This window comes from Pocillopora damicornis, chromosome 10 (assembly GCF_964200805.1).
Source record: "Pocillopora damicornis chromosome 10, jaPocDami1.2, whole genome shotgun sequence".
Classification (NCBI taxonomy): domain Eukaryota; kingdom Metazoa; phylum Cnidaria; class Anthozoa; order Scleractinia; family Pocilloporidae; genus Pocillopora; species Pocillopora damicornis.
In genome coordinates, this window is record NC_142679.1 from 108,012 (window position 1) to 135,074 (window position 27,063).

Below are 27,063 nucleotides of genomic sequence, written 5' to 3' on the forward strand. Positions count from 1 at the left end.
GCTCGCGTGAAGGCCCCATCACGTTATCTGTGAGTTTTCCGTTTCGTGCTTTTCCTTTAACGATTTATCTTCACATCTTTTCTTTTCTTTTTCATTGCTATAAGTCACTTAATGTCACTAAACTGGGACACTCTACGACAGGATGGAGCCTCTGGCTCATAAGCTGACTTAACCATTTTTATTCCCTAGTCTTTGCGGTCTGTTCACGATTTTGCACTGTGAAAATCCCATGCGACCATAGTTTAAATGATTTTAGTCGTTTGCACGTTCATCGGCTCATACGTTTATCAGTTTCAAAATTGGCTGGCCGTCACACCTAGCTTTGATTTTAAATGTTTATTTAGATTTCTCTTTCCGTGAGAGAGAATGTCAATCACCACAATGATAAACAGTTTCGACAAATTTTTTAATAAAAACGAATGGGTCAACTTCATTCCCAGGGGGTGAAGAAAGAGAATACCTGCTGAAGAGATTGCGAAAACTTCCAGTTCTGTAACAAATTACAGCTTCATTCCTCACCGTGACACCTCAATACAGACTTTTATCAACTAACTGACTTGAAAAGTTGCCACTCTAGGAGAGATTTTTAAATATTAAAATTCATGTTTATTTTATTCATCTTTTTAGCTGTTTGACACGCTTTGCAATAATTCCCAGGAAGACACCAAGTTTTATCTAAGCAAGAAACCTTTTATTAAAACCAAAAATAACTAAAGTCAAGAGACCTGGTTATAAAGACATGATTCCAAAAGGGTCTTTTATTTCTGAAATGCTGCTGCATACTAACACCGCAAACTAACTCTACAAGCATTCGTATTTCTGTTTAGTAACTGAACTACCTGCTGTGAATACATGAAAGGTGCTTGCGAGGCACAAATGAGAAGCATTGTTTAATTAATCCTTCACAATAGTTACTGCTTGACAATTTAAGATAAAGGCCCGTCTTAAAATAACGACCAATAGTATCGCTCATGATTAAAATAATACTTTAAACATCATTAATGAAGGGAATCTACCCATTGGACTGGAACCTTTAGAGGCGTCCTCGAGCCGACGGATAGTGCAACGATTTATTCGCAGTGTCGCATCAAAATGGCAGACCTAGATTCCAATTACATAGAAGGACTTTCGGATTACCGCTGGAAAGAAGCAGAGATACCAATTTATGTAGACCGTGATATAGACGTTAAGGTCTCTTAAAACCGTTCTTTGACTTTGTTGCTTGTAATGCGCTGGTGAGAGTTTGAGATGAACTGTATATAATGAGTGCAATTGACCTCATCTAACGTCACTTTATAATTTGCTGATTGAAGGATTGGATAGCAATTTCTGCTGAACCTGGGACTGACAAACCACGGGCCTGGAAAATCACCGACTCTAGTGTAAGTAGCTTGAAGGCTGTCAAAAAATATCGCAATCTAAAGTTTGTTTACTATTCAGTGGGTCACTTTGTCAAATTAATGGGCAGAGTCCAGTATGTACAACAACGCAGACTCTACCCTCGAGAGCGGGATTTAACCACTTTTAAAGCTTTATATTTTTATCAACGACCGTGCAACACCTGCTTTCTTTCATTATAAGTTCTTTCCTCTTGTCTTTCTCTCCAAATTCCTTTCAGCTTTTTCGTAAGACTGTATGGGCTGATTTGTTTCGTGAAAATTACTGTAAGATCTCGATTTTTGCCATATGGGGATCGACCGTTACGAAAAAAAACCTATTTAGAATATGTTGATTGTTGATATAGAGTTTTGTAGGATTTCGTGCACTGAAAATTTAACTTATTGTCTAATGATGTAGAAGTCATGCTAGAGAATATTTTTGTTTTAAAACAACTGATCTGAGTGCATTATGTAGATACTTGCGTTTTTCCAAATAAGGAAAAAATTTCAACGCTTGTTAAGTAATAATAATATAAACAACTTTACAATCTGCAGGGGTGAATGCAGACCGTGTGAAATCCTATGCTTCACTTTTTACAGAATTTAGTTTCAACATTCAACTTTCAACTTTTTAACTCACTGGCCAAAAGAACTACAGAACTTTTTCTTTGCTGAGATTCATATCACCCACATTCATTGCCAGCTAAAATTCGCTTAAGAAGCGAGGTTTTCTTGATTTGTCATAGATTTTCTTATCTCGCCCAAAATGAAAACAAACTTTTTTCTGCGTCGTGAATCCCGCGGGATTCCCGTGTGTTCTGTTTTGCGTTCCAGTAGTGGGCGTAGTTGCTTATTGATTACAGTAATCTTTTTTCCTTGTCACAGATCGTAGAATGGAGTTTAGCCGCCAAAGGAAAATTCTTCAGCCAAGAAGTGTACATAGTGTTGAATCGTACATCTCTTAAAACATCAGTGAGTATAAAGAAAAGTATACTACACCAAAGCTATGAAGCAGTTTTGTCATCATCAGTGACCCGACAGTGAACTGACTGACTCAAGAGAGCAATATTCGATGATGAAGTAGAACAACTTAAAATGTTCATCTCGCTTTGTTCTTCTTACGCATTTTAACACAAGAAAGACCCTTTAAGAGTCCGAAACGGAAAAGTTTAACAGTATTAAGACATAACTCCTTACCTAAATGGGAACATTAGTCAAAATGACATGAAGAACCAAAGCCAAGTTCAAATTTCAGATTTCAAAAATATCTGGCTCAAGTCTTTCTCCATCGCCCATCAAACCATTAATGTAACTAGAAAATATGGGCAGTCACGGCTGAAGGTTCACTGCTTTTAGTAAAGAGCAATTGACTTTTTTTTTTGTTTTGTTTTGCAGACTAGTTGTGATATCCACTGCTGGATTGGTAAGCAAGCCTCGTCCGAGTTGTACAAAAAGGCTTTGTATAATGCTACTGCGTTTGGCGAGGCGGTGAGAACCCTTCAACTCAAAGTCTTTCTTTTTGATTTGCTCGCTATTGTTTGAATTCTAGAGAGTTTCCGCCTCATAACTGTTGGTTATCCTCGAGTAACTTTTCCCGGCACAAAAGAGACGTGTTTTGTATTTATGTTCATTTTTACAAGCACGAGAAAACTGCATTGTCATAAAAAAGACGTTCAGAAGTTTTATTATTTTTCGAAACTTCTTTCGCCGTAGGTTGTATTGAAAGTGAAATTGGAAATACCAGATCTGAAAACGTGGCTGGTGTTCTAGCTGCAATTCAGCAATAATTATTCCAGCCAGACAAGTTTCATTAAAAATTAACAAGAAAACTCTGTGCTTAACTCTTTCGTTATACTTTATGTTTCAGTGATGTTATAGTATTGTCGATTAGCTGCTCGAGTGTGAACTTAGCCATCATCTTTATCATGATCAGTTATGATAATTATTTCTGCTGATTTTTGTCGTTCACTGTTTTATCTACAGATGGAAGGCAGAGCACTTGTTCACCGAGAAGTTCAAGACTTTGAATCAAAGCGGTTTATTAATTATTTTCAATATTTTACGGTTTTAAAAGGAGAGTAAGTAGTGTTCTTCCTTCACAAAACACTTGGTTATCGATAGCTTTTCTTCACCGATGCTATATAACCCCGTTAAGCGCGCTTTTACGCCGAGTGTAGTAAAGAAAAGTCAAAGTACCACATCAAGTAAGAAAAAAGGAAATACCTCAAGGACCTGATGAGATCGCCTGTACCAGGCGTACAGGGGCGGTGCGAAAGTACTGCAGAAAAGAAATGAAGTATAGAACTGATTTGATCACTAGCGGTCTTTCTGCGATCATTCCCAGGCCAGAAAACGCAGAGTATATATTAACAGTTATTACACGGTACAAGATTTCAAGGTAACCCTTTTGCACCTTCCGTAAAAGACGACATCCCCTTCAAATATTTCGACAATGACAACCCCTACCCATGCTTCAACTAGTGATATTTTCCGCAGGCCCCAAATGTACCGGCATCCCTTTCGAGTGATGCATCATGATACAAGTCTTCATGGGTTGTGCTGTCCAGGATATGGCTGTTTTGAAAAGACCACCTATCACTTTTTCAAAGGGATTAAATTGATATTTTGGTTCTCTAGATCTGATCAAATGGCAAACTGTGACCTCCGCTCTGAATACAAGACACGGCTTCTCCGTTTGACTGGACCAAATGCTGCGGTAAAGTTCAACAGAGAGTACAAATTCTATCATCAGGGAGCTACAGCTCAGTCGTTTTTGATACTCGAACGGAAGGAGAATGCAAATAATTTTGATGCGCTTTAATATCAGACAATCAATTGGAAAGACCTCATGACAAATTATTCCTTAAAATAATTCTGATGCAAGCATAAAAAGGCGGCCGAAAAGCTTTTAACTTTCGACAGTTTCTTGCATCTCAGAAATGTAGGTCAGATCAAGGTAAAGTTATCCCTTAAATTCTATGAAAATGTTGGCAAAATGTTGCCAAGGAAAACATCGACGCACGAAATAGTGCGTCACAGGCCATTATCGCACTCGTGTTCGCCTGTAAGATTCCAGGATTTAACACGACATATAGACAGGGCTTTACGTTTTAAATATAAATTATGTGATTTCTTTCCGTGTCATTGGTATATTAAAAAATAATTGGAAATCAAAAGGTAATAATCACCCAATAAGAAATTAAACTAAAAACAAGTGCATGTCTAACGCGCGCGAAAACCAAAATAACCATGTCACGTGGTCGCGATTGACTTCAGTCTCGCAGCTGAGAACAGCGAAAATTTGTAGTGCAGGAAAAAAACAATACAATCATCCTGGAATACTTTTAAAACTCAATTGAAATTTTTTTCCTCAGACCCTCAAGAAAATTTGATTTCTCCTCTATCCTATAGGGAAAGATTTGCGTTCGAGAGACGGCAACGAAGAGGGGAGCACTGGACTCGAATGATGTGTTTATAATTGACAGTGGACTCAAAATTTACCAGGTAATGACGCCTCGCATGGGTAAGCATTGTACTAAATACCTTCGCTGGCACAAGAAGTTATTTATGATGGATTTGCATGAAAACATTTTTTTTTCTTGTCTGAAAATTTTGGTTTTCTTTATTCCCATTATTGCTATCAGCAAAAATTATATTTAAAAAAGTACACAGAATTATTATATCATTTCCTTGGTTTTCAGTGGAATGGTATGTTTAACAAAGATAGAAAGAAGGCTGAGAAAGCTACTGAATACGCCAAACAGCTTCAGGTAAACAACTCAAGTTCTGTCTGTTTCACAACAAATTAAACCGTGTAATAGCTCGCTTAGCATGCTCCTTTGCGGTAGGAAAACAGGCAAGCTCTCACGGTATAGGAGAGGGAAATAGGCTCGCACAACGTTAAAAATATTTCCTTCCTCCTCAGCTTTCAAGACGTGGCTCTTAACTTCAGTGAAACGTAAACTTTTCTGATGAAAGATTCTTGTTTGAGCTTCATGCATTGTAGTCTTTCATGTTGAACTCCATGATCTATACTTTCAAGGTCAAGCTAGAGTAAACAAAGCTTGTGCTCGCTGCCTGCTATGACGAGTATAGAGTTTTAAGTTTGAGCCTCTGGGTCTAACTTCAATTGATTCTCTCATTGAAGGCTGAGCGTGGAACATCAGGATTCACTGTGGTCATTGTTGGTGAGTTGTTGCTCTGTTCTGGTTGTATCATATATGTAGTACTACTTACAGCTCTGTTGAATGTTGATGACACGTGTGCGAATGCCAGAATGCCCTGGTCAATCTAATTAGTTGACGCAAGTTTATGGCCTATAACGCCCAATTAAAGGTTCCCAACCTGATCTTCAAAATGGAAACCGAAATCTTATTGTTTGATGACTAGAGAGTTATTTCCTCTAACGTTGTTTTTTAAATACAACAAAAACACTGGTATGTGCCTGAGAACATCAAGTTAAGAGTGCAACTCGAACGTAATTCATGATTCCCTAAAATGTGACTTGAACTGAAAAGTCTCAATCCTTCTCAACATTCCACAACTTTCTTTTCATGCGTCTCTCGATCATTGAAGAACGATTCATATTTTATTTTTCTCATTAGATGAAAGCGAGAAGACAAAGAACCATGCTTTGTACGATCTTTTCCCATATCAGGCTAAAAAGCGAAAACCATCCAGACAAGAGGTAAGCTGGAATCGAATTTAACAGTTTAATTTTGTTATATGGCATTCAATGACTTTATAGAGCCATCAGCCTTCTAATTTATGTGAGTTAATTAATCACCTTTGATAACTTCATTATTCTTACAGTCTATTGCACTAACTGTTGGACAACTTCAGAAGAAAAAAATGATGTTTACCGTCAGTTTGTAAGTGTTTCAGGAATAATTTTTATCACGAGAGACTAAACCATAATCCAGCATCTATGGTCAGAACTGTGTGTGTCACCTCACTAAAGAGGCAATGTAACTATTGAATTTAGGGAGGAATGAAACTTAATTTAATCAATCATCAATATATAAATGACTGAATTTTTGGATCAAAGATTGCCATTAATTCGTTCATTCAGTGAATGAACGAATGAATGGATGAATGATTAAACACATAGGGGAAACAGTGAGAAATCTTAATATTTGCCAACCATATCACCCAGGACTCCTCGACTGGAATTCAAGAAAGTTGCTGAAGGAGCAGATCTGTGCAGCCGAAGGATGAAATCTGAAGAAGGTCTGAGATTATTATGATAACAACAGATCGGAGGCGACATCCTATATGACAGTTCATTTGCACTTTGTAAAGAGATACCATAGTTCAAAACTCAGAAGAAATTTTTGGATTTCCTGCCCTAGGGAAAACTTCATATTGTCCACTACTTATTGTCTGTGGCTGCAACCTGCCTTCTCTTGCATAGTATTCAATGTTTCTAATCTGATACATGTATCGTGGTGGTTTTCGATCCTGTTTCATAAATTCAAGTTATAATCCTTTATTTTATTGGACTGCATCCCAACGCCCAACGGTTTGTTTAAGGGAAAACTCGATCGTACTTTTTCAACCATTGATATGCATTAATAAAACCAGTCATATCTCCACGTCACGTACTCAAGCTTTCTCTTGGGGCCAGCCCTACAGCCTTAACTTGCCCGATGTGATGTCTACTTTTATCCTGAACGATTGATGTAACCAGAAAAATATCACGTAATCCTCTTGCTGTGCCGCCCCTCGTAAAGTCGCCCTCATGATGGTGCAGCATCCTTTAGGAATGTGATCTCATTCCTTTTTGATGCGGATTTATTATTAATATTTCTACAGTGACCCTTGTTGATGTGCGTTTCGGAAAAATGGATGCAGAAGACCATTTGTTCGTTCGAGTTGGAGAAGACTGGGCAGGCGACAAGAACAGTGGCTTGATGTATGCACATGTAAGTAAAGGAATGATGCTCGCAGGTGAGCTGCAATTTTCAGCAATTTCAGAAAAGAAGCCTTAAAAATTCAGGCTTCCACGGAATTCAATTCCTGCCTCCCAGGTAATAGTTGGGTGCTACTATCAACTGAGCTACGAAACCGCACGTTCACGTAATGCAACGGGGGGACATTAGAGAGGGTTTTACTTGATTATGAAATCTTCGTTGGGCTGAAATGATAATTTTATGAAAGGTAAAAGAAAAGTGAAAAGGTCAGCAATGTTAGGAACTCAAGTGAAACATTTTGATTCATTAACAGCACTACCTTAAGCAGTGCCCAGATGTGGACCAGCATCCCACTATTGCCGTCACTGTGGTCAAGGAAGGACAACTGTCCACTCAATTGAATGGCGCAATAAGCTCATAGGTAAGCAATAACTTTGACTTGCACTGACACAAGAAAGGTGGCATCAGTGCACAATCACACTCTGGGGTATCTGTTAGCGATCTGATACACTGTTTGCATGAGGAGAGATTGTTAACTCATTTCCTTCCATCGAAGTATTAGACATGCGCAACTTATCTCAGTCTACGAGAAACCTTACTTTATTACGAAAGAGGTTTTTAGATGATACCGTTTTAAGTGCTAGTCCCAAGATGTAAAGCTTTCTATGGTCATACTCACCAGATGCACTCTCCTACAATTACGTTCGTGATTGTTTAATAACCTCACCTGACGACGTGACGTGACGTGTAAAACTGATTTGAAGAATTCGTGTTAAATAAAAAAAGGGCGGCATATTCCGTAAATGCAAACGAGCTAACATTATTTCTGATTGAATCATCATTTTTTCCAGATTCAACCGTCGTATCAAAGCAAGTCCTCGAAGATTATTCACAAGATTAGTTTAGATTCCAAATAAAGAAAAATCCATTGTTTCTTCCACTTATGCAATGCAATTCTAGGAACTCCTTGAATTTCAATATCATAGTAAAAGGCAAACTGCTTTGTTTTAATAATGCAGGTTTACAGACCAATGAGAAGTTTTGTCTAGAAGTTGAGAACAATAAAAGCATTAAACCTAAAGAGACTTTTTCATTTTTAGAGCCCCGCTTTTAGACGTATAAAAAAGCTACTATTCCATGATTTGTAGACAGCTGTCAAGTCCGATTGCTCGACGCTAAAAGATTTTACCATCGAGCTGGTGGATTATAACCTCTCTACGTCCTGCGGGCAAGTAGAGGCTGAACTAGTCAAAATGACTCTCAGGCAAATGGATGCTGGTTAAAGCTTGTCCATAGCAATACATCATAAAACTGTGCCCTAAAAATTTTTTCGAGACCAAAAGTTACTCGACACAGGCTTAGTCACAAGACATGTTCCCGTATTTTGCCATTTCAAGGGACTTCAGACTTCTTGTAGAAGTTTCTCGCCGTGAACGCCTTTTGGGAAATCAGCGGGAAATACTTCTTTTCGTTCTGTTTGGTTTTTTCGGCCACGTTACTTGAGAAATGCTCTGCATTTAGCAAGTTTTTGGTTGTTTCAACAAAATGGCGGGCGTGTTGGGGAGTGAGGCTCAGTCTCAGAAGTTAGGGGAGTTCGTCAAAGTATGTTCTAAACTTTACATATCTGAGCAAGGGGGAGAATTCGGCAATCTATTGGAGAAAATTTTGGCTTTCCAGACCGATGAACATGCCCCCAACACCAAACGGCATAAGTATGTAATAAAATTGGACCCGTTTCCGAGTGCGATAACAAAACTGGCTCGGTGAAGCTCGAATGCTCCCGGGAGATTCCGATTTTTCCTCTGTCCCTTACTACTGACACACGTTTATGATACATATTTCTTGGGAAAGATGAAAAATCAAAAATAAGATGCTTGATTTTCACCCATCACCATTCGGTATACCACAATTACAACTGTTATGAATTGCGTTCATAAAATAGAAAATACCCACAAACTCGAATGTGAATCTATTTTAAGGTGTATGAATCGCATTTAGTTCATTTAAAACAGTTGAGTAAGTGGAAATATTACTTTAACCTTGTCCACTCGAAATTCCGCGAGCTTTTCGTGTAAAGACTGCCACCCAGATTATCAGGGTTCTCGACTTTCTCCTAAAGTTTTGTTACGTTGACTGGCCTCAATCGGTTTCATGCGGGATCTAGAACCTTCCGCCATGAGGGGCAACTCTACGAATCCCAGAAACCAGGTGCTGAAATAAAATATTCAAAACATATATGGTTAAATAAACAAAAAAGTCAAAGATAAAAAACAATAGCGTTTAACCAAGGTTACGGTACAAATACACCGCAAGGCCAATCACAGCCCAGATTACAGCTGGTGGTGAGATGATCCGTCAGGTGACTAGCATATCTTATGCATATTGAGAAGTTTATAAGCTAGGTGCAGCCATTAACTATCTGCCGCCGTGGAAAACTTCCTTCATTGATCGCGTTGCAAAGGTTTTGCAGTCAAACAATCATGAGTGGCTTGGTGAAACCAAAGCAATATGACTGGAAAGATTCTAACCTTGCCATGTTTGGTAGCGACGAAGAGAAAAAGGTGAGTTCTCTTACAAGAGCAAAAAAGTTATTAAAGTTTGAAATGCGAGAAATCCTCAGTATATCACAAATAACATCTATAACGATGATTCTTGTTTTTATGTAGTTAAAAAAATCTGCCGCCATGAAAGAGCCAGCGTGGACAGGATGTGAAAATTTCGAAGGTACAAAAATCTGGAGGATTGAAAAGTTTAAGGTGACAATAATTTTTCTACAATTTGCACTCGTATTATGGCAGCTTGCCTCAATTGCAGTTTCAGTCAAGATCTCGTGATTACTCAAACGTGATTCAATTCTAACTACGTTAAAAATGTAATAGCGAGCGAAAATCATCACCAATTTCTTAAGAGCAAGATAAATCTTTTATTTTCTTTTTATTCCACTGAATCAAAATTTAGAAACTATTCAAGTATTTTTAGAAGTTTCTCAACATTTCTCTGATTTGCACCATAAAAGGAAAAATATAAAAGTCTCCTACGAGCAGAGAGACTTCCTGTGGCGTCTTTCTTTGAAGCCATCGCAAACAAGTGTTTTTTCTTTCAAAAGTCAAAAAAAACAAATTACCATATTTGGTGGGGATTTCTTGTTAGAATAAATCACCTCTCTTTACTGTCGCCGTCTTGAAAACTAAATTTTCCAAGACTCTTAAAAAATGAAATTTTGATGAATAAAACAAGAAAGCATGCTTGACAAGTCTGCAGTAAGGGACGAAATGTTGCTTCATCTGATCATTGCAACATGTTACAGAGACCGGTTGAACTTCTGATTTGGTTGAACTGATCACCAAAGAACACTTACCCTGATCGTTAACATATTTTCAAAAACGGCTATTTTTGATAAACGTACGGCAGACCAGTAAGAAGAATTTGAACAGGGATGTCGCAGGGTTAATTTTATTTCTCTAGCCTTACCTATTCTGTTTTTTTCTTAATGCGCAGGTCAAAGACTGGCCAAAGTCAGAATATGGAAAATTTTTCGACGGTGATTCTTACATAATTCTTCACAGTGAAAAGGATCCAGACTCAAATGTGCGTTAACTTATCTTATCTAGAAGTAACCAGCTCGCTTTCGGAGTGTTAATACAAGGTCTTATCAACATATTACAACAATGAATTTTGGTCGCTGTTACATAAGTTACAAAATATGATAAATGAAAATCACTATAAAGGAGAGAAACCGTTGGTCAACAATTATCTTTCAGACCTTTCTTCGTTTTATGAATTGTGTGGGTTTTTTAAAAAGTGTAAACTTGCGCGCAACTTATGGTTTATACACTTTGCAACTTTTTTACCAGTTTAATATTTCCCTTTCTTTAGGAGTTAGACTTCGATGTTCATTTCTGGATTGGCGGTTCCTCCACCCAAGATGAATATGGGGCTGCAGCTTACAAAACTTTAGAGCTGGACACATATGTAAGATAATTACTACTGATTAAAAGCTTTCGTCAAGAGATATCTCAGCTAAATAGTGCTCTTTAAGGCAAACGAGCGTGTATAACGGCCAAAAAAAAAGCATAGCACCAAAAACAGAAACAAAACTTTGGCATTCCAACCAGTTTACCGTGGCTTGTTTTAATTGCTCGAAAATGATGAGGTTGCCGATGAGATTTCCATACAGATGTCGTTTTACGGAAACTTAATCGCAAAAGAAACATCTGAACCCTAAAAGTGTCTGGCTACTGACGGAAAAGTGAAGATAGAGAGTCTGTATGAGAGTTCCTACTGAGTTTTGGTGAGGGGCGTGCGTTAAGATGGCCTCCAATATATTTGAGACAAGCAAAAACGGGGCGCTCAATTAATTAAGTTAGCTTTTATCACGAGCACAAAAAATATTCACCTTTGATCTATTTTTTCTTTAGCTGGATGACAAAGCTATTCAGCATCGTGAAGTTGGTGGAAAAGAGTCAGAAGAATTTCTTGGTTATTTTGGTGGAAAAATCACCATTGAGGAGGGCGGGTAAGTGGATAAAGCAATATCAACAACTCCATATCCTGTTGAAGCCCGAGCCAAACTTTGAAGGGAAAGAGATATCTTAGATACACAGAGAATTGAAAGTTATCATTATAATATTACGCTGATGACAGTGTGGAAATTTGGTATATTTCTAGGTCCTATCAAACTGCTATTACATCAATTTAAAGAACCACGTTATAGTTGCAAGTCGTAACTGCAAAAAAACGTAAACCGTGAAATTAAAATGAAAATGAAAATAAAGACTCGTCATTCAATGCTACATGTAAAACAATGAAAAAATACAAACACAGTTACAATGGAAACGAACTTAAGTGAGAAAAGAAAAAAAGACAAAATATTATTCAACTTTTCCAGCACTTTGACTGGTATGGAGATGAAAGAGTCCGACGCACAATCTATCTGTAAATTTATACGCAAATCGAACTTATTGCGTAAGTTCTGCACTTTATGGTCATGTGACCGAAACGGCGCGAGTTTTGTGCCGCGCAAACTGATTTGGCTCCGGTCACGAATGACAAGAAGCTCTGAGTGCTGACATTTCAGATAATCTTTCAGTTATTAGTGATCGGGATATCATAGGAGAACGTTGAAATTTGTGATTATTCTTTTACAGAATTGATTCCGGATTTAACCATGTAGTGCCAAGCGAAGAAAGACTACCTTTCACGAGGAACCTTTTGAAACATTTTAAGAAAATACCAAACAAGGAAGGGGTAAGAAAACTTCTGCTAATTGAAGTCATCAAGCTTTTCAATGTTTCGTCTCCTGTTTTCAAGTAAACTGAACCAGTTTTTTTTCCCTTAAACTTTTAATTTGCGTTCCTCGGTGAAAATCAATCAATTGGTGTCTCAGTTATATAGAAGAGGGTGATTCCTTATCAAAACCTCCCACCGGGTTACAATATAATCTTTCCAACATGCAGGAATATTCTATGTCTATTACCGATCTGAAATGACACCGTGTTCTTTTTTTGTGTGAAAACATTAGAAGATGGAGTATCACGCGGTGGATATGCCATACACTCAAAAGAATCTGTGTTGTGATGATGGGTATGTGGTAATCTTCTCAGAAGACAAAATGTATCAGGTAATCTTACTGATATCTTAAATAAAAATATGTCCTTTTCTCCACAAGGGAACCACTGTAAATAGTTAGCACTTTCCTCAAAATTATTTAAATTTCATGAATACAAAGTGTTCTATTTCATAATAACAATTGATGAGAATTCAGGCTTTTCGTCACAATTCCATGTGGCTGAAAAGAACTCTGCAGACACATAAATAGTTATACTATTTTAGCCCTCAAGTGGAATTATAGCAGCACGCCTTGTACTTGAATCTCCTATTTGTTCTTTTGTCAATTTTTTCACAGGTCAAGGGCAAAAATGCCAAAATTGATTCCATTTGCCCATTCAATGAGTGGATGTCTGTTCAAAAGGTATGACCGAAAAGATTAAAAAACAAGTTGACCATTCAATCACGGATTGTCATTTGATTTCAAAGGATTAAAGTGATTCCTGATTATTCTTTTCCCTTCCTTAGCATGAGCATCCAAGAGCTAAGCTACAAGTTTATGGTAAGTTTCATCTTTTTCAACTTTCACGCCCCAAGTACACGGTTACCTTCTCATGTCTATTCTCCTTAAAGGAAGAATGCTATCAAAACAAATATTTTTATAAACAGCACTTTCTCTAAGCTAAAACCCACGTTAATTTCCTAAAGGAAGATGATTAATCATAATATCAAAGGAAATTTTCAGTTAAAGTGGAAAGTAATCTATGATTGCTGGAATTGGCTCTGTGTCACATTGGTTTATTTTAATTGACCGAAAAAATGTGGCCACCTTCTTTACTAATCAGAGGCAAACCTAGTCGTGTTTGACACTTCTCCATTTTTATTGGCCTTTGAGGTTACCAAAGTCAGCCAAAATGCATTTAAAAGCAAGTTGCTAGTTGATGTCTAAAAGCTCAAGCATAACGTCTGCTATACAAAACTTAGCTTAAGTGTTGTATTAGTAAAATTGCCACTATTTTTTTGCCTATCGGTCTCAACCACTAGTGTTGTGTTAACGAAAGAAGTCAGTAATGTCTCACTCATTTTTGACCAGCAAAAATAATTTTCTTTCTTTCAGAGAGTCTGAACGAGCTTTTTGGCACTGAAGTTTACAAGGTACCAAACAATTGTTTTTTCGCCGACTATTTTTAAGAGTTTTTTACTCTCTAACAGGAACTTATTATCACTAACAATGATTTGTTTTGTCACTAATTATGATGATAATGCTTTTTTATCTCCATTCTGAGTACAAGCTCTCACGATTTAGTTTCATGTTTAGGGTCAGTATTTCATTTCCCTTCAAAAGCACGCCTGCCTGAGCACAGGCTTCTTCTACAATTAATAACTCAAGAGGGTTATATTTTCATGATGGAAACACATCCTTCAGACTTGATTTTAAGGCTATGCTATGCGAAAAAAACACTTAAAAGTTTGGAACTAAGCTGTCCATAGCTACTAATCAGTAATGTGCTTCACTTTATTTCACTTCATTCACTTCTTTTTCTGTGAGGACGAATGTAACAGTTTTGGCCTTTGTGCATTGTCTGCCTTGCTTTGGAGCTTTGACAATCAATCATATCAAATAGAAGACAGTCAGTGACTAGTTGAAGTAAATTAAGGATCCATCCTATAATTAACAAAAACTCTGTTAATTTTTTTATTATTCACAGGATTTATTTCCCTTTCACAGAACGAAAGTAAATTTTGTAAGACAAGCTTTTTAAATAAGTTATTTTACTGATTCTGAACCTCTTACCAAGCTACATGAATCTAAAATTTAACAGCAACGTTTGGAAAGTTCATTACATCACTGAATCTAATTTTTCTTTTTTTTTTCTACAGAATGCTCCAGCCGATTTTGTGGTGAAGTTGATCAGGTTACACTATTAATAACTTTTTATTCTACGGCTCAAAAATCAACATTTAGGATGTTGAAAATCAGTGGTAGATGCTTATTAGACCAATGATTTTAGCTTCAGGCAGCAAATAAAAGCACAATTTTATTTGCAGAAGAAAGCTGCATAATTTGCACCATTCAATAATATAGTTAATCCAAAAGGATGATGAACATATGCCTTTATAGGTTACAAAGTAGCGTTCGCGATATAACTCAAATAATCCCCTTTTGGATAAAACGCAGTAAATAAAAGATGGAAGAAGAATTCACAAAATCCAGAGGAAACGTTAACTTACTTATTCAAACACGATTATTGGCCGAGGGTGCCAGCCGCTTTGCATCGTTAACTGACTCTCTGTAACCTTGTAAAGCATTCAATGTTTAATATCAGGCCCGGTGCACATTTAGAAAGGTGCTTGGCACATACAAAATATTTGAAGTATATCTTGCTAAATTGTAACGACCTTGGCCTTTTTCAGAGTCCTCACCGATAAAAGTAAAGCAGAGTTTCGAGTTGTGGCTGAGGGAGTCGAAAATATCAGTGAAGATTTACTGGACAGCGATGATGGTTTGTTGTTTTCTTTTAAGCTCATAAAAGCAGTGGTTTATTTATTTATATATCTTTATATATTTATATTTATTTATTTATTTATTTATTTATTTATCAGCGATATTTATGCGGGCTGGCCCAGTTCAGCTTCAAGCTGGTTTGAATGGGGGCCTGCTTAAGACATAGAACAAAATTTTTTTAGAAATATAAAATACAAAGGGAGCCTACAACACAGATAATTTACACATAAGATATACAATATACGTTGCATTACAAAGAATATTACATCAATAATGATGTTTGATAAGTTTCTCAAAATTAGGTAGAGAAGTTGTTTCGCAGTTTACTAGTTAGAGTATTTCTTGCCTTTGCACCTTTGTAGCGAAAGGAACCTTGACATTTAGATGTTATGCCATGCAGGGGTAATCGCAAAAGGTCTCTATATCTGGTATTGTAGGCATGATATCGGCGGGAAAAACCAGTTTTGTTCAAAAGATAGGCGAAAACGAGACCGTGTAGGCACTTAAAAAGTTGCAGGCAAGTGTGATATTTCCTGCGATTTTCTAAGGAAGGCCAGCTAAAAGTACTGCCTGTATTTTCTCCTTTACGCCCTTCGATGATACGAGGTGCTCCCAGTTGCAATCTGTCCAGTGGTCCCGATTTGTTTTTCTGCAGCCATCCCAGACTACACAGCTTTAGTCGAACAGTGGAAGTATCATGGAGTCATAGTGTGTGATACAGGCCTCTCGAGGAATGACTTTGCAGGCTTTCCGCAGCATGCCCAGCCTGGCAGATATTTTGGAGGCAATATGGTCGATGTGATCACTCCAAGAGAGGCCTGGATCGAGCATGACACTGAGATACTTGAACTGGTAGACCCTATTTTAAAGGTCTTGTCAAAAGCTGAAACGCTAAAAAATAGCAACTCTCAAGAGCCTTTGATGTTTTCCCACAAGTATTGCTTTTGTTTTAGAGTAGTTAAGAAACAGATAGTTACTATCTAGCCAGCTTATGATGTTTCTTAGATCAGCAGAAAGGTAAGACTCGATTTCTCTGATGGAACTACCATTAAAGAAAAGCAGAGTGTCATCCGCATGAAGTTGAGTTTCACTGGGGTTCAGAAAGAACCCTATTAACACAAATACTTTGAGTCCGGTTTGACAGATAAGTTTTTAACTATACGACCGAACAATCAGAAAAACCGAGGGAAAGCAATTTATGCAGCATAATGCCATGATCTATAGTGTCAAATGCTTTAAACAGATCTAAAAATACCATTCCTGTGAACTGGCCTTTGTCCAGGTTATGGAGAAGCTTATAAGTTAAAATATGAATTGTATTTGAAATGTATTCATTTAAAAATTTTGCATGTCGTTAGAGTAGCTCATTCGCCTCTACTTAATACCCTTGTTAATTACAAACTGTTATGTTTTCATTCACAGTATTTCTGCTTGAGGCACCTGATCGTTTGTTTGTGTGGATTGGGAAAAATGCCAGTTCTCGCGAAAAACAAAATGCTCTTTCTTATGCACAAGTAAGTTAGTAATTATGAAGGGACGAATACATGAATAAAATGAGCTAAAGGAAACTTGCCATGCATTGCTGACAACAAGCAACAGTAGCTTTCCATGAGCCTAAATGTGATTGGTCGAATTTTGTCTTAAATCCCTTTTAAAATAGTTCTTGTACTGGCTATTGAACAGGACTTTTTCCTCACTCCGCGGTGAAATGTCTTATGCGAGATAGTTGTACCTTGCGGTTGGGTCCTGACGGTTACTGACGCAAAGTATCTGGTCTCCAGAATTTAGACATATTCGAAGCACCGTTTTTCTTGGATGTTTCGCGGGAAATGAATAATATCTACACGTGGTGGTTGCCTCCATGAGTTGAATTTGCACCCAGACGCAATGAGCTATCTCTAGTTCATTGTAAGTTTTCTGATATCGGGAGTGACATAAAAGTAAGGTGATGGACTTATGTATAAGATGCCATCTCTTTATTTAATTTCTTTTGTACAGAACTATCTGAAAGAACAAGGCCAGGAACCATGTTGTGGAGTTTCGTGTATGCGAGAAAAGGACGGCAAATACCCTGCACTGTGGAAAAGGATCATCACTAAACAAAATACTGCCGAAAAGCGAGAAAAAAGAGGTAAATAATCAAGCATCCTTTATTAACACGACATAAACTAGTACGGGAGGAAACTTTTAGTGTTGGAAGGCTAATACTCGCTGAGGGGTAAATTTTTTGCGCTCTTATATTATCATAGTTGGTAAAAACCAAAAGCGAGCAAGAATCAAATTACCTGTTATCATGATACTAGTTTGTAAAGTTTGTTAGACCATTAAATCATTTCTATGCAATGCAGAAGGCCAAAACTAAAATCTGGTGGAATTCGGGAAAATGACTTGAAACAGCTTTAAGCAATGAACCTAAGTAATGAGCCTGTGTGTTACTGAGCCTGTGAAAGCCGTGCACTAACTCCTTCACTTACCAATGATATCCGATTAAAATTCTTTGCAGGAGCAGTTGGCAGACGTAATCATCATTTGTAGGATGCACTTTCTATTGAGGAGGTCAACCAGTTACGATAATTTTTCGTAACAATTTGGTTTAATTATCACGTTTATGGGGATAATGACACTTCAAAGCGCAAGTCTTAGATAGAGAGAAAGTTTAGGATAGCACCAGGAAACTGTTTTTATTATGCTTCAGTGGCTTAGATTAGCCCTTATAGCTACAGTTCCCTTTTTGAGGGAACCATTGCTTTTTTGTAGATTCCAGTTGTCCAGGGAGGGACTTGCCGGAAAACAAAGAGCTTATAGAATGTTGCCAAGAAAAATTTTTAAGTCTGTTTGCCGTTGAATCATGGAAATGAATGCTTCTTTACTCTTAGTGGCTGTCTTTTATTTTCTCTGGCTAATCAGAAAGTTATAAAGTTTCAACGCTAAACACCCACCTAATCTTCTTAACGATATGCTCAAATTCGTCCCGAATTGGAAAGACTCGCCGCCCCTTGAACCCAATTCCCCTCGGCCAAGTGGTCAGCAAGTTATTTCACCGATCGACGAACGATCATCCTACAGATTTCATCTACAAAATCGAAGTACCGGTTTCCCTGTTACCCGCAGATCACTTTAAAGCCAGTAATTAAATCTTTTTGCACACGTGTGACCACTGTTTTAAAGTTGTGTTGTGTTAAATACTAAACGTCAGATCAAAAGTTTCAAACCAGTTGTAATGCATGTATTACGTTTGTTTGTAAATTATTTTTTCTTTTTACCCTACTAGGGTGTAATAAGTAACTTTTTCAACATGAAATATAAACATTTACGTAGCTCCTATATGCATGTTAAAATCTTGAGAATTCCCCTTACATTTTGCGAATCAACGAATTGTAAAAATGGCGTTGTAGATTCAGCGCACGCGTTCCCGATCGATACTTAATTACTCCTGAGGTTGATGGTGACTGAATGTTGAATCAAAAGACGAATACATTGTTCGTTATACATTGGACTCTCTTTCAAGCATTTCCAATATACACTGTGTTCCACAGACGGATTCCCCGATCCTGCTAAGAGCCAAGCACGACAAAGAGCGCCTGAGTGCAAAATTACTCGTGTCGTAAAGAAAACCAGAGTTCCTTTGTTTTCCCGAAGAGTGATAAACTACGTCCAGAATGTCTTGACTTTTGTCTTCTTTATCTAAATGATCTGCACAAAGCTCGACACGAACAGTAGGTATCTCTTCATGTACGTCCCGCGTCATAAAGAGTGGGATTAGAGACAAGGTACAAGTACCTAACGCTATTGCTCCACCAGCAACGAAGAAAGCATTCTGATATGAGCCAGTTACTTGGAAAATTAACCCTTGGAAAGAAACGAACAAAAAAATTGTAAGATTCAAAAAGTAACTTCCCAAAAAGTTCTAACATGTCGGGTTCGCTGCCCATTAGAGTAGTCCATTAGAGTAGTCCATTAGAGTAACCGTGGAAAGGAAAGTTTCAAAGAAAAAAGAAAGATCGAAACTAATGCAAATATTTTGCAAATAGTGAGAAATGATGGTGCAAGAGATTTTGCAGAAGAAAATTCCGAAACTTGGCTGAAATGGAACCCAATAACACTTCAAGTTTCTTTAGGACATTCCACCGCACCCACATAAATGCCACATATGTGTTCCTATAATCCATCCCCCCTCCCCTATTAGTAACAAGCCCACATAAATTCCACATACGTGTTCCTATAATCCACCCCCCTCCCCTATTAGTAACAAGCCCACATTAATTCCACATACGTGTTCTTATAATCCATCCCCCCTCCCCTATTAGTAACAAGCCCACATTAATTCCACATATGTGTTCCGATAATCCATCCCCCCCTCCCCTATTAGTAACAAGCCCACATAAATTCCACATATGTGTTCCGATAATCCATCCCCCCCTCCCCTATTAGTAACAAGCCCACATTAATTCCACATATGTGTTCCTATAATCCATCCCTCCCTCCCCTATTAGTAACAAACCCACATAAATGCCACATATGTGTTCCTATAATCCATCCCCCTCCCCTATTAGTAACAAGCCCACATAAATGCCACATATGTGTTCCTATAATCCTTCCCCCCTCCCCTATTAGTAACAAACCCACATAAATGCCACATATGTGTTCCTATAATCCATCCCCCTCCCCTATTAGTAACAAGCCCACATAAATGCCACATATGTGTTCCTATAATCCGTCCCCCCCTCCCCTATTAGTAACAAACCCACATAAATGCCACATATGTGTTCCTATAATCCATCCCCCCCTCCCCTATTAGTAACAAGCCCACATAAATGCCACATATGTGTTTCTATAATCCATCCCCCCCTCCCCTATTAGTAACAAGCCCACATAAATGTCACATATGTGTTTCTATAATCCATCCCCCCCTCCCTTATTAGTAACAAACCCACATAAATTCCACATGTGTTCCTATAATCCGTCCCCCCTCCCCTATTAGTAACAAACCCACATTAATGCCATATATGTGTTCCTATAATCCATACCCCCTCCCCTATTAGTAACAAACCCACATAAATGTCACATATGTGTTACTATAATCCATCCCCCCTCCCCTATTAGTAACAAACCCACATAAATGCCACGTATGTGTTCCTATAATCCATCCCCCCTCCCCTATTAGTAACAAACCCACATAAATGCCACGTATGTGTTCCTATAATCCACCCCCTCTCCCCTATTAGTGACAAACCGGCATAAATGCCACATAAGTGTTCCTGTTATCCATCCCCCCCTCCCCTATTAGTAACATCTACAAACCTGCAAGCGGCGAACCACATATCATTGGAATGGCGATAACCCCATATAAGCCTCCTAAAGCTTCAGGGAGTTTTCCAGCTCCAACTATATCACTTGTAGTGATAGCAATCAACAGAACGAAGCAACCATCAAATGCTCCAAATCCTACTGCATAGAGAATGAGACCAGTATAATCTCGTGCAAGGGGACATAAAGTGGTGGTCACTGACATCATGAGGAAACAGAGCTAAAAGAGAATAAAATATTTCATTCAGATGTTTAAATTTGGTATCAACTAGCCAGAGTTGAACTCAGGAACTCGAGCTAGCGTCGAGTTCATGGGCTCGATCCAGTACCCTGGATACCGTCCAAATTAATCGAAAGTGTGCTGCTGAAAATTAAAATAAAAGAGAGATGTGCAAGTAATACCTGTAACACGTAAAAGCGGTTCACTCTGGGATGATTAAGAATAAGACCAAATAGAACCCGTGATACGGTAGAGGCGACAGACAAATAACCGACCAGAAGAGATGACTGATAACCAGGCACTCCAAGATTTTTTGCGTGATTGGGCTTAAAGAAAGAAACGTAGAATGTTTGTTTAAGTGTCAAAGTATTTAGCCCAAGTAAACTGAATGGAATTCTTCTCACTGCAAAACTTACACATACAATTGCTGTTTTAAGCAAAATAGTCCGATCGGTTTAAGCTTTCTGTTTTTGTTTGTCACACTGTTGTATGATTTAAATTTGTATTTGACCTTCTAAGGAAATGATCATTCATGTTATTTGAGTCAATATGCGGTTACCGAGTTCCCTTTTATCGCTTAACCTAAACCACTGTAATTCAGCGTTATTCAAAATAAATGATGAAAGTTAGCACGAGCAACAAATCAAGAGCACGACAAAAAGGTTCTTTCATCAGCTTCAGAATCTCGAAGTCTCTTAAGGTTTCACTTCAGTGAAACAATGAAACCCCTACGCAAGTAAAGACCTTTGCATCATCTGAATTGCTGTTGAAATAGATTCAACTATAAGATTTTATTATAATAAAAATTGCCGAACTTACCAAATGAATAAACGGAACAAAATAGCCAATAAACAAGAGAGACATGGAGATCACCCAGAACACAAATGACTTCATTTTCCACACAGAAAAGTCAAACAACTTTGTCTTCTTTTCAGGCTGTTTTTGAGCACGTTTATACTTAGCAGGGAGGGGACGGTAAAGCAGAGCGCATATGAACATGACAATTCCTAAACAAGAGAAAATCCTGAGCATTTTTTTCCAGCCCATTGATGAGAGAATGACATGAAACAATGGTCCCATTGCTAAGGTGCCGACACCACTTCCAGCTGTAACTATTCCGTTTGCTAATGGAAGATACCTTTTGAAATATTGACCTGGAGAAGTAAATAGAAAATGAAGAAAGCTTTCAGACTATCTTATCTCCAACCTTTCGATTTCATGGCCTCTTATGAAAGTAAACAGTTGTGAAAAGAGAATGCAGCGATGCAGTGCCTGTTGTTGGCTTTCTCATGTAAAAACTTTCATTTGAGCCACAGATCTCTTACTTACCCAATACAAGCATAGTTGGAGCATAGTTTAGACTGGAGCCAAAGCCCCAAAGGAAACTGTAAGTGAGGTAAATGACGTAGAGGCTGTTAGTGAATGACGTTAGGAAGAGGCCCAGGGAAGCAATTAAACCTCCAGCCGCCGCCACCAAACGAATGCCGTATCTCTGACATAAGCTGCTGGTGATTGGACCACAGAGGAAGTTCATCCCAAACGCAATGGAACCAACCCAAGCTAAAGAGTAGGGAGTGAAGTGTTATTAGCGCGGTGACTCTTTAATCCGCACAGACTGCGCACTTAAACCTTTTATTATTCGTTGCTTCATGCTTAAGTTCTTCCAATACACGCAGCCAATCTTCACGAACGACGGCAAAAATGATTGTTTCACTTCATTTGTCTAAATTGGCGCACAGTTTTGAAAATAATTGTGGGGTTATGCTAGTCAGATCAAACCAAAACATGGCACATGACTGTAGTGACTCAGCAACTTGGCCCTAACACAGAACATTCGAGTCGAGTAAACTTTCACAAGAAAACTGATCAATGACGTTGGATCGCGCATGACCGGCCTCTTCATCCAAGTCTGGACCGAAGAATTTTCAAAATTAAACATTGCTCTATACTCTTTCCCGTTAAAATTCAATTGGATATGGCGAATATGGTAATTAACAAGTCAGGTCAATCACCGAAATTCAAGCATATCCTTTCAGTCGTGACTGCAAAAAAGCACTAACCAGATTTACCGACTTTGAGACCTTAAAGAAATCACGAGTTGTTGCGACCTTTGTTTTTCTTGCAAATTGCAGTTCACCGATAAATTGAAATGAAGTAAAGCCACTTAAGAATCTATGGTAGATAACAAATATTGCCTTGCATACCCTGAGAGGCCTAAGAAGAAGGCAGAGGTAGCGAATGTGGAATATACATTGATCACGCCACCTGAGCGTTTATCTCTACTGGGCATAGGGTTTTCCCGACGATACAAGTAACTTATTAATATGTTACGTAAGTAGAAAATTTATATTCACTAGAGGTCTCAAATAACGGATCGCCATGTAGAAAAAAAAGTGTGCAACCCCTTTTCTACTTCAATTTATTTCCTTTCCTAAACGACAACATTTTTCTAACTATGATAGAAAAATCTTCGAGTTGACTCTTTCGATAGATGTAAATAAAAACGGCTTAATAATTCATTCGCTCTTGGCGCCCCGTACAGACAGACTTTCCCTTGATGAACAAGTTCATTCGCGTACGACGCAAATATAGTATTGAAAATAATATATAAAAGAGAAGAGAGCCCTTCGTCTCGAAGGCGCAGAATAATTTTTGTTTTGCGTGCAATCATAACCCGGATTACCCGACAAAATTTTTGAACAACTAATCAGTCAGTTCCCCTGTAAATCTTTGAAAATTGAAATTTTTACCTGCATCTGAAGGTTTAAAATGAAGATCGCTTATCAAAGAGGTGTAGAGAATTCCAAAGTTGTTATGAATACCCAGGATAATGAACTGAATGATGGCAGCAGCCATACAAATGATCCAACCGTACCCGCCATCAGGACAATCTTCGTCTACATGAAGTCCGACTGTCGTGACTTTATCTGGTTTTGCTCCGCTTTCAACGATCTTGTGCTTCAATTTATCACACATTTTATAAGCTTCCCTGTTAGTTCTTGTAGTTAAATGTCACTGTCACCGACTGCAGGAAACTCTTGATATTTGAGCTCCAAATGAAGGCCTAAAAATGAAAACGAAATAGGGAAATAATCATGAAACGCGTAAGTGGGTTGAAGAAAGATTGAATAATTTTGTTGGATTATGTTGCACGAATTTTGATATCATTGTTTATTGTTTGGTGTCAGTTTATATATAGCAAAGGAAATCACCGCCGTATATGGTATATAGAGGGGTGTGGGAAGGGCTCACCTGATATACCATAGACCCATTGGAATACAAAAATTAATCGTACGCGTGTTAAAAGAATACACTGAACATAAAAATATTTTCTTAAATAAGAAAGTCCATTCGTTTAACTCAAAGCATGATGAGGCACGATCACCCTTGTTACGTAAGTGATGAGTTGCTTATAGCTTGTAAGGCACTGAAGGACTACGGAAGAATAAGCTAAGAATTCAAATTAAGTCAAAATTTAAAAGTTAGTTTTGGCAAATGAACAGCAGTTCTTCACTGACTAAGAACTCGAATTACAGTTTGTGTAAACTACAGAATTAACAACTGATCAACAATGCAGCGATTCAGTCACGCACGGTAAATTTCCCTCCAATTTTCGTTGTAGCCAAGGTCAAGGCTTCGGTGCTTTTCATTGCTTTTTCATATCAGGGTCATGGGGACCGTGAAAGCCAAAATAAGGGGACAAAGGCAACCATTAAGTTAGTAAATATGAAATCATTTTTTGGTTAAGCTGGCCTTGCAACTGAAGGCCGACTGATTTCGTTATGTTGACCAGCTTTTGTATCAGTGGAATCTCTGACAGTCGAACGAAATATACTACCCGTTATAAAGAACAAGTTTAGGTGCGAAACATGCAACGGGAGAGGTTTTTCTCCGTAAATATTAACCTTTTATCAACACAAAGCTAATAATGCTACTTATAATTTATGTGGATAACACTTAATCTTAATCCCGAGGCTCTTTAAGCAAACACGTCGTAGGGTTGGTTTTGGCAGGACTGCGGCGAACATGTAAACTCAAACGCAAGAGTAAACCGACGAGCTGCATGGCGGACAAACTTTCAGACCGCACTCAAGAATGATACCGTCAAGTGAATATGACAATCGTTGAAAGAAAAACCTACAAAGCCAGAATTTCACTCACCCGGCGCTTCGTAACTTCTTAGAAACTCCTGTTACGTCAGGAATAAGACTGGATAAGCTTCCAACTACAGCAAACTTTCGATGTTGCACTTAAGATCTTTGCGACCTTGACCATTTAGCGAAAAAAGTCGAATCTGAAACCACTTGAAACCACTATGAGATTAACCAATTTGTCATTTGTTTATCTTAAAAATTCAATGATGCAATCGAAGTTTTTTTTTATTCCTAGCAAATGTCCCTGTCACGAGAAATTACAATACAATGGCGACACGCTTTGAATCCATCAAGAACAAATGAACTTCACGTGAAATAGCGTGTTCTTTGGACTGATAACAAGTATTCAATATCAAGCATGTGGAAAATATATTCAGTCCGGGAACTGCAGTTTGCTCATGTGGGTCTAAAATGACTGATTTCTGGGAAAAGACGGAACAGTGTCAAACATCTTTCATCCCCAATTTTGATAGACATGTATCACCTGATGTATATGTCTTTGTGGAAAACTTCGTTTTCATCCCCATGATCAATCAATCATACATTTAGCTTAGGGAATTTGGCCTTTTTGTCACGATAGGATGTTCCAGTTTAAGATCATTTATGAATTACACGAATTTTTGCCACTTGGTGAATTTAAAATGAAAGGAAAGTAATCCACAGCAGGAAGTATTATAATGTCCTTCATTATTATCAGTTTTGGGGCTGCTTTTCTAGCTAACTGTGCACACTCACTTCTGCAGTATTCGTACTTTGAACCTGAGCAATATTAATCATTATATTCTGGTGATCAAATAATAGCTTTGATTAACATCATGTGTGAAGTTACCAAAAGAGTTCTTAGTACAAGCCAATACAGAGCGCAAGTGAGTTTCCGTAGTTTTCTTGGAACCAAGGATGTTTAATCCGTGGCGACCATCATCACTAGCCTTTAATCTTTTAATCTTTCAACGCTAAAACTTCCCTTATGTAGGCTGTGTACCGATTTTCTTTTGATCTTTTAATCTTTGCACACGCTAAACTTTTACTTATGTAGGCTGTGTACCAATCAGCTTCTTTTGGAGAGTAATCGGCAACTGTACACAGTCCTTAACAAGTCCTCTTCTTGAAATTACCTTTCAAGAGCAGGTTTATTTCATCAATTTAACGTAAGTAATTGCCAGACCGTTAGACATTGGAAAGGAACAAATAAATAAAAGTTGTTAACCATCTAGCACTTAGTTTCGTTACAGTCACCGACGCCAATATTATTAAATAAATGAAAGTACCTTTACAGAAATAAAAGAAAAAAAGCAAGGAAAAAAAAGCAAAAATTAGTCATGCACGCCAACAAAAATGACGAAGAAAAACTTATTCTTTTTCTACTTCGGAGCTTTTTCCGTATCAATTTCTCGAGGACCCTTGCTGACTGCTACATCTCTAAGAGGCGCGAGGAAGAAGCTAACGAAGGCATCATCTGGCCATTGGGCTGAAAGAACAGTCTGTTTTATCGTATTCAACTTTAGCTGATGGTGTCAGATTCATCATTTGTGCCGTGATGTCGAGATTTTCTTGAAGGTCACAATATACTTCACGCACCCTTTGGATTTTCAAAGGGCAGTGCAGATTGCTTAAGCTTGGTGGTGCTACAGAGATTCAGGCAAGATTAGAAAGTCTCATACTGTATGTCAGGTATAAGGTTGTTTCCTGGCTCGACAGCCAGCTTAAACCTCTTAAGTCGGGACTTCTTATGATTACATTCGCTGGTTTCATTTTACCGCCTAAATAGCTCAGCGATTTTACCTTGCTCGAATGTTTGCAATCTTTGAAGGGCGGACGCAAAGGGATGGTAAAGGGATCTAGATAATGGAAATTATTTTCCAAAACAATTCATCATAGACAAGGCGTACTTTGTTTTAAAGCCTTTGTCCTCGTAGGGTTCTCGTGGACAACTTTGCAATACAGCATTACTTTCAACAGACAAGGGTCTAATGCTGACGTCATCCTCAAATTACTGGACAGAGCCTGGTCATTGTTTCAATGATTGCTTCCAACTACG

The 27,063-nt window shown here is 38.0% G+C and overlaps 3 protein-coding genes across 5 annotated transcripts; 2 read left to right on the top strand and 1 right to left on the bottom strand.

Annotated features, from left to right (window-relative positions):
• The first annotated feature begins 1,017 nt into the window (after positions 1 to 1,017).
• On the top strand, positions 1,018 to 8,372 carry LOC113674950 (gelsolin-like protein 2). The gene is made up of 15 exons (XM_027191442.2): positions 1,018 to 1,191; positions 1,314 to 1,382; positions 2,265 to 2,351; positions 2,775 to 2,867; positions 3,363 to 3,457; positions 4,017 to 4,095; positions 4,791 to 4,883; positions 5,081 to 5,149; positions 5,527 to 5,566; positions 5,984 to 6,066; positions 6,192 to 6,250; positions 6,535 to 6,608; positions 7,194 to 7,303; positions 7,605 to 7,712; positions 8,143 to 8,372. The coding sequence occupies exons 1-14, from the start codon at positions 1,093 to 1,095 to the stop codon at positions 7,710 to 7,712; spliced, it is 1,158 nt and encodes a 385-aa protein (XP_027047243.2). The 5' UTR covers positions 1,018 to 1,092; the 3' UTR covers positions 8,143 to 8,372.
• A 1,294-nt stretch (positions 8,373 to 9,666) lies between these two features.
• On the top strand, positions 9,667 to 18,219 carry LOC113674965 (gelsolin-like protein 2). The gene is made up of 15 exons (XM_027191462.2): positions 9,667 to 9,852; positions 9,958 to 10,047; positions 10,790 to 10,879; positions 11,168 to 11,263; positions 11,710 to 11,807; positions 12,439 to 12,538; positions 12,813 to 12,911; positions 13,197 to 13,262; positions 13,367 to 13,400; positions 13,956 to 13,993; positions 14,720 to 14,754; positions 15,254 to 15,342; positions 16,767 to 16,858; positions 17,343 to 17,475; positions 17,848 to 18,219. The coding sequence occupies exons 1-15, from the start codon at positions 9,772 to 9,774 to the stop codon at positions 17,877 to 17,879; spliced, it is 1,173 nt and encodes a 390-aa protein (XP_027047263.2). The 5' UTR covers positions 9,667 to 9,771; the 3' UTR covers positions 17,880 to 18,219.
• Positions 18,210 to 25,325, bottom strand: LOC113674964 (monocarboxylate transporter 10). 3 transcript variants are annotated; one of them, XM_027191461.2, is made up of 7 exons: positions 25,033 to 25,325; positions 23,622 to 23,935; positions 22,201 to 22,431; positions 21,691 to 22,025; positions 21,054 to 21,197; positions 20,646 to 20,871; positions 18,210 to 19,193 (listed from the first exon to the last, which is right to left on the bottom strand). In XM_027191461.2, exons 2-7 carry the CDS (start codon positions 23,845 to 23,847, stop codon positions 18,829 to 18,831), a joined length of 1,527 nt encoding a protein of 508 aa, XP_027047262.2. In that variant the 5' UTR covers positions 23,848 to 23,935; positions 25,033 to 25,325; the 3' UTR covers positions 18,210 to 18,828. The 3 variants fall into 3 exon arrangements, with proteins under 3 accessions (XP_027047262.2, XP_089040714.1, XP_089040713.1); XM_089184588.1 differs by lacking the exon at positions 21,054 to 21,197 and having other exon boundaries at positions 25,033 to 25,302; XM_089184587.1 differs by lacking the exon at positions 25,033 to 25,325 and having other exon boundaries at positions 23,622 to 24,071.
• Positions 25,326 to 27,063: the final 1,738 nt, after the last annotated feature.

Excerpts from the sequence above, each read along its gene's own strand:
- LOC113674965 (XM_027191462.2), top strand. The coding sequence starts at position 9,772 with ATGAGTGGCTTGGTGAAACCAAAGCAATATGACTGGAAAGATTCTAAC. Across the intron at positions 10,048-10,789 it reads GGAGGATTGAAAAGTTTAAG|GTCAAAGACTGGCCAAAGTC; the intron begins GTGACAATAATT and ends CTTAATGCGCAG. Across the intron at positions 17,476-17,847 it reads CGAAAAGCGAGAAAAAAGAG|GAGCAGTTGGCAGACGTAAT; the intron begins GTAAATAATCAA and ends AATTCTTTGCAG.
- LOC113674950 (XM_027191442.2), top strand. The coding sequence starts at position 1,093 with ATGGCAGACCTAGATTCCAATTACATAGAAGGACTTTCGGATTACCGC. Across the intron at positions 2,352-2,774 it reads GTACATCTCTTAAAACATCA|ACTAGTTGTGATATCCACTG; the intron begins GTGAGTATAAAG and ends TTTGTTTTGCAG. Across the intron at positions 6,609-7,193 it reads AAGGATGAAATCTGAAGAAG|TGACCCTTGTTGATGTGCGT; the intron begins GTCTGAGATTAT and ends ATATTTCTACAG.
- LOC113674964 (XM_027191461.2), bottom strand. The coding sequence starts at position 23,847 with ATGTGTGATAAATTGAAGCACAAGATCGTTGAAAGCGGAGCAAAACCA. Across the intron at positions 22,026-22,200 it reads TCCAACTATGCTTGTATTGG|GTCAATATTTCAAAAGGTAT; the intron begins GTAAGTAAGAGA and ends TTACTTCTCCAG. Across the intron at positions 21,198-21,690 it reads TTGTTCCGTTTATTCATTTG|CCCAATCACGCAAAAAATCT; the intron begins GTAAGTTCGGCA and ends TCTTTCTTTAAG.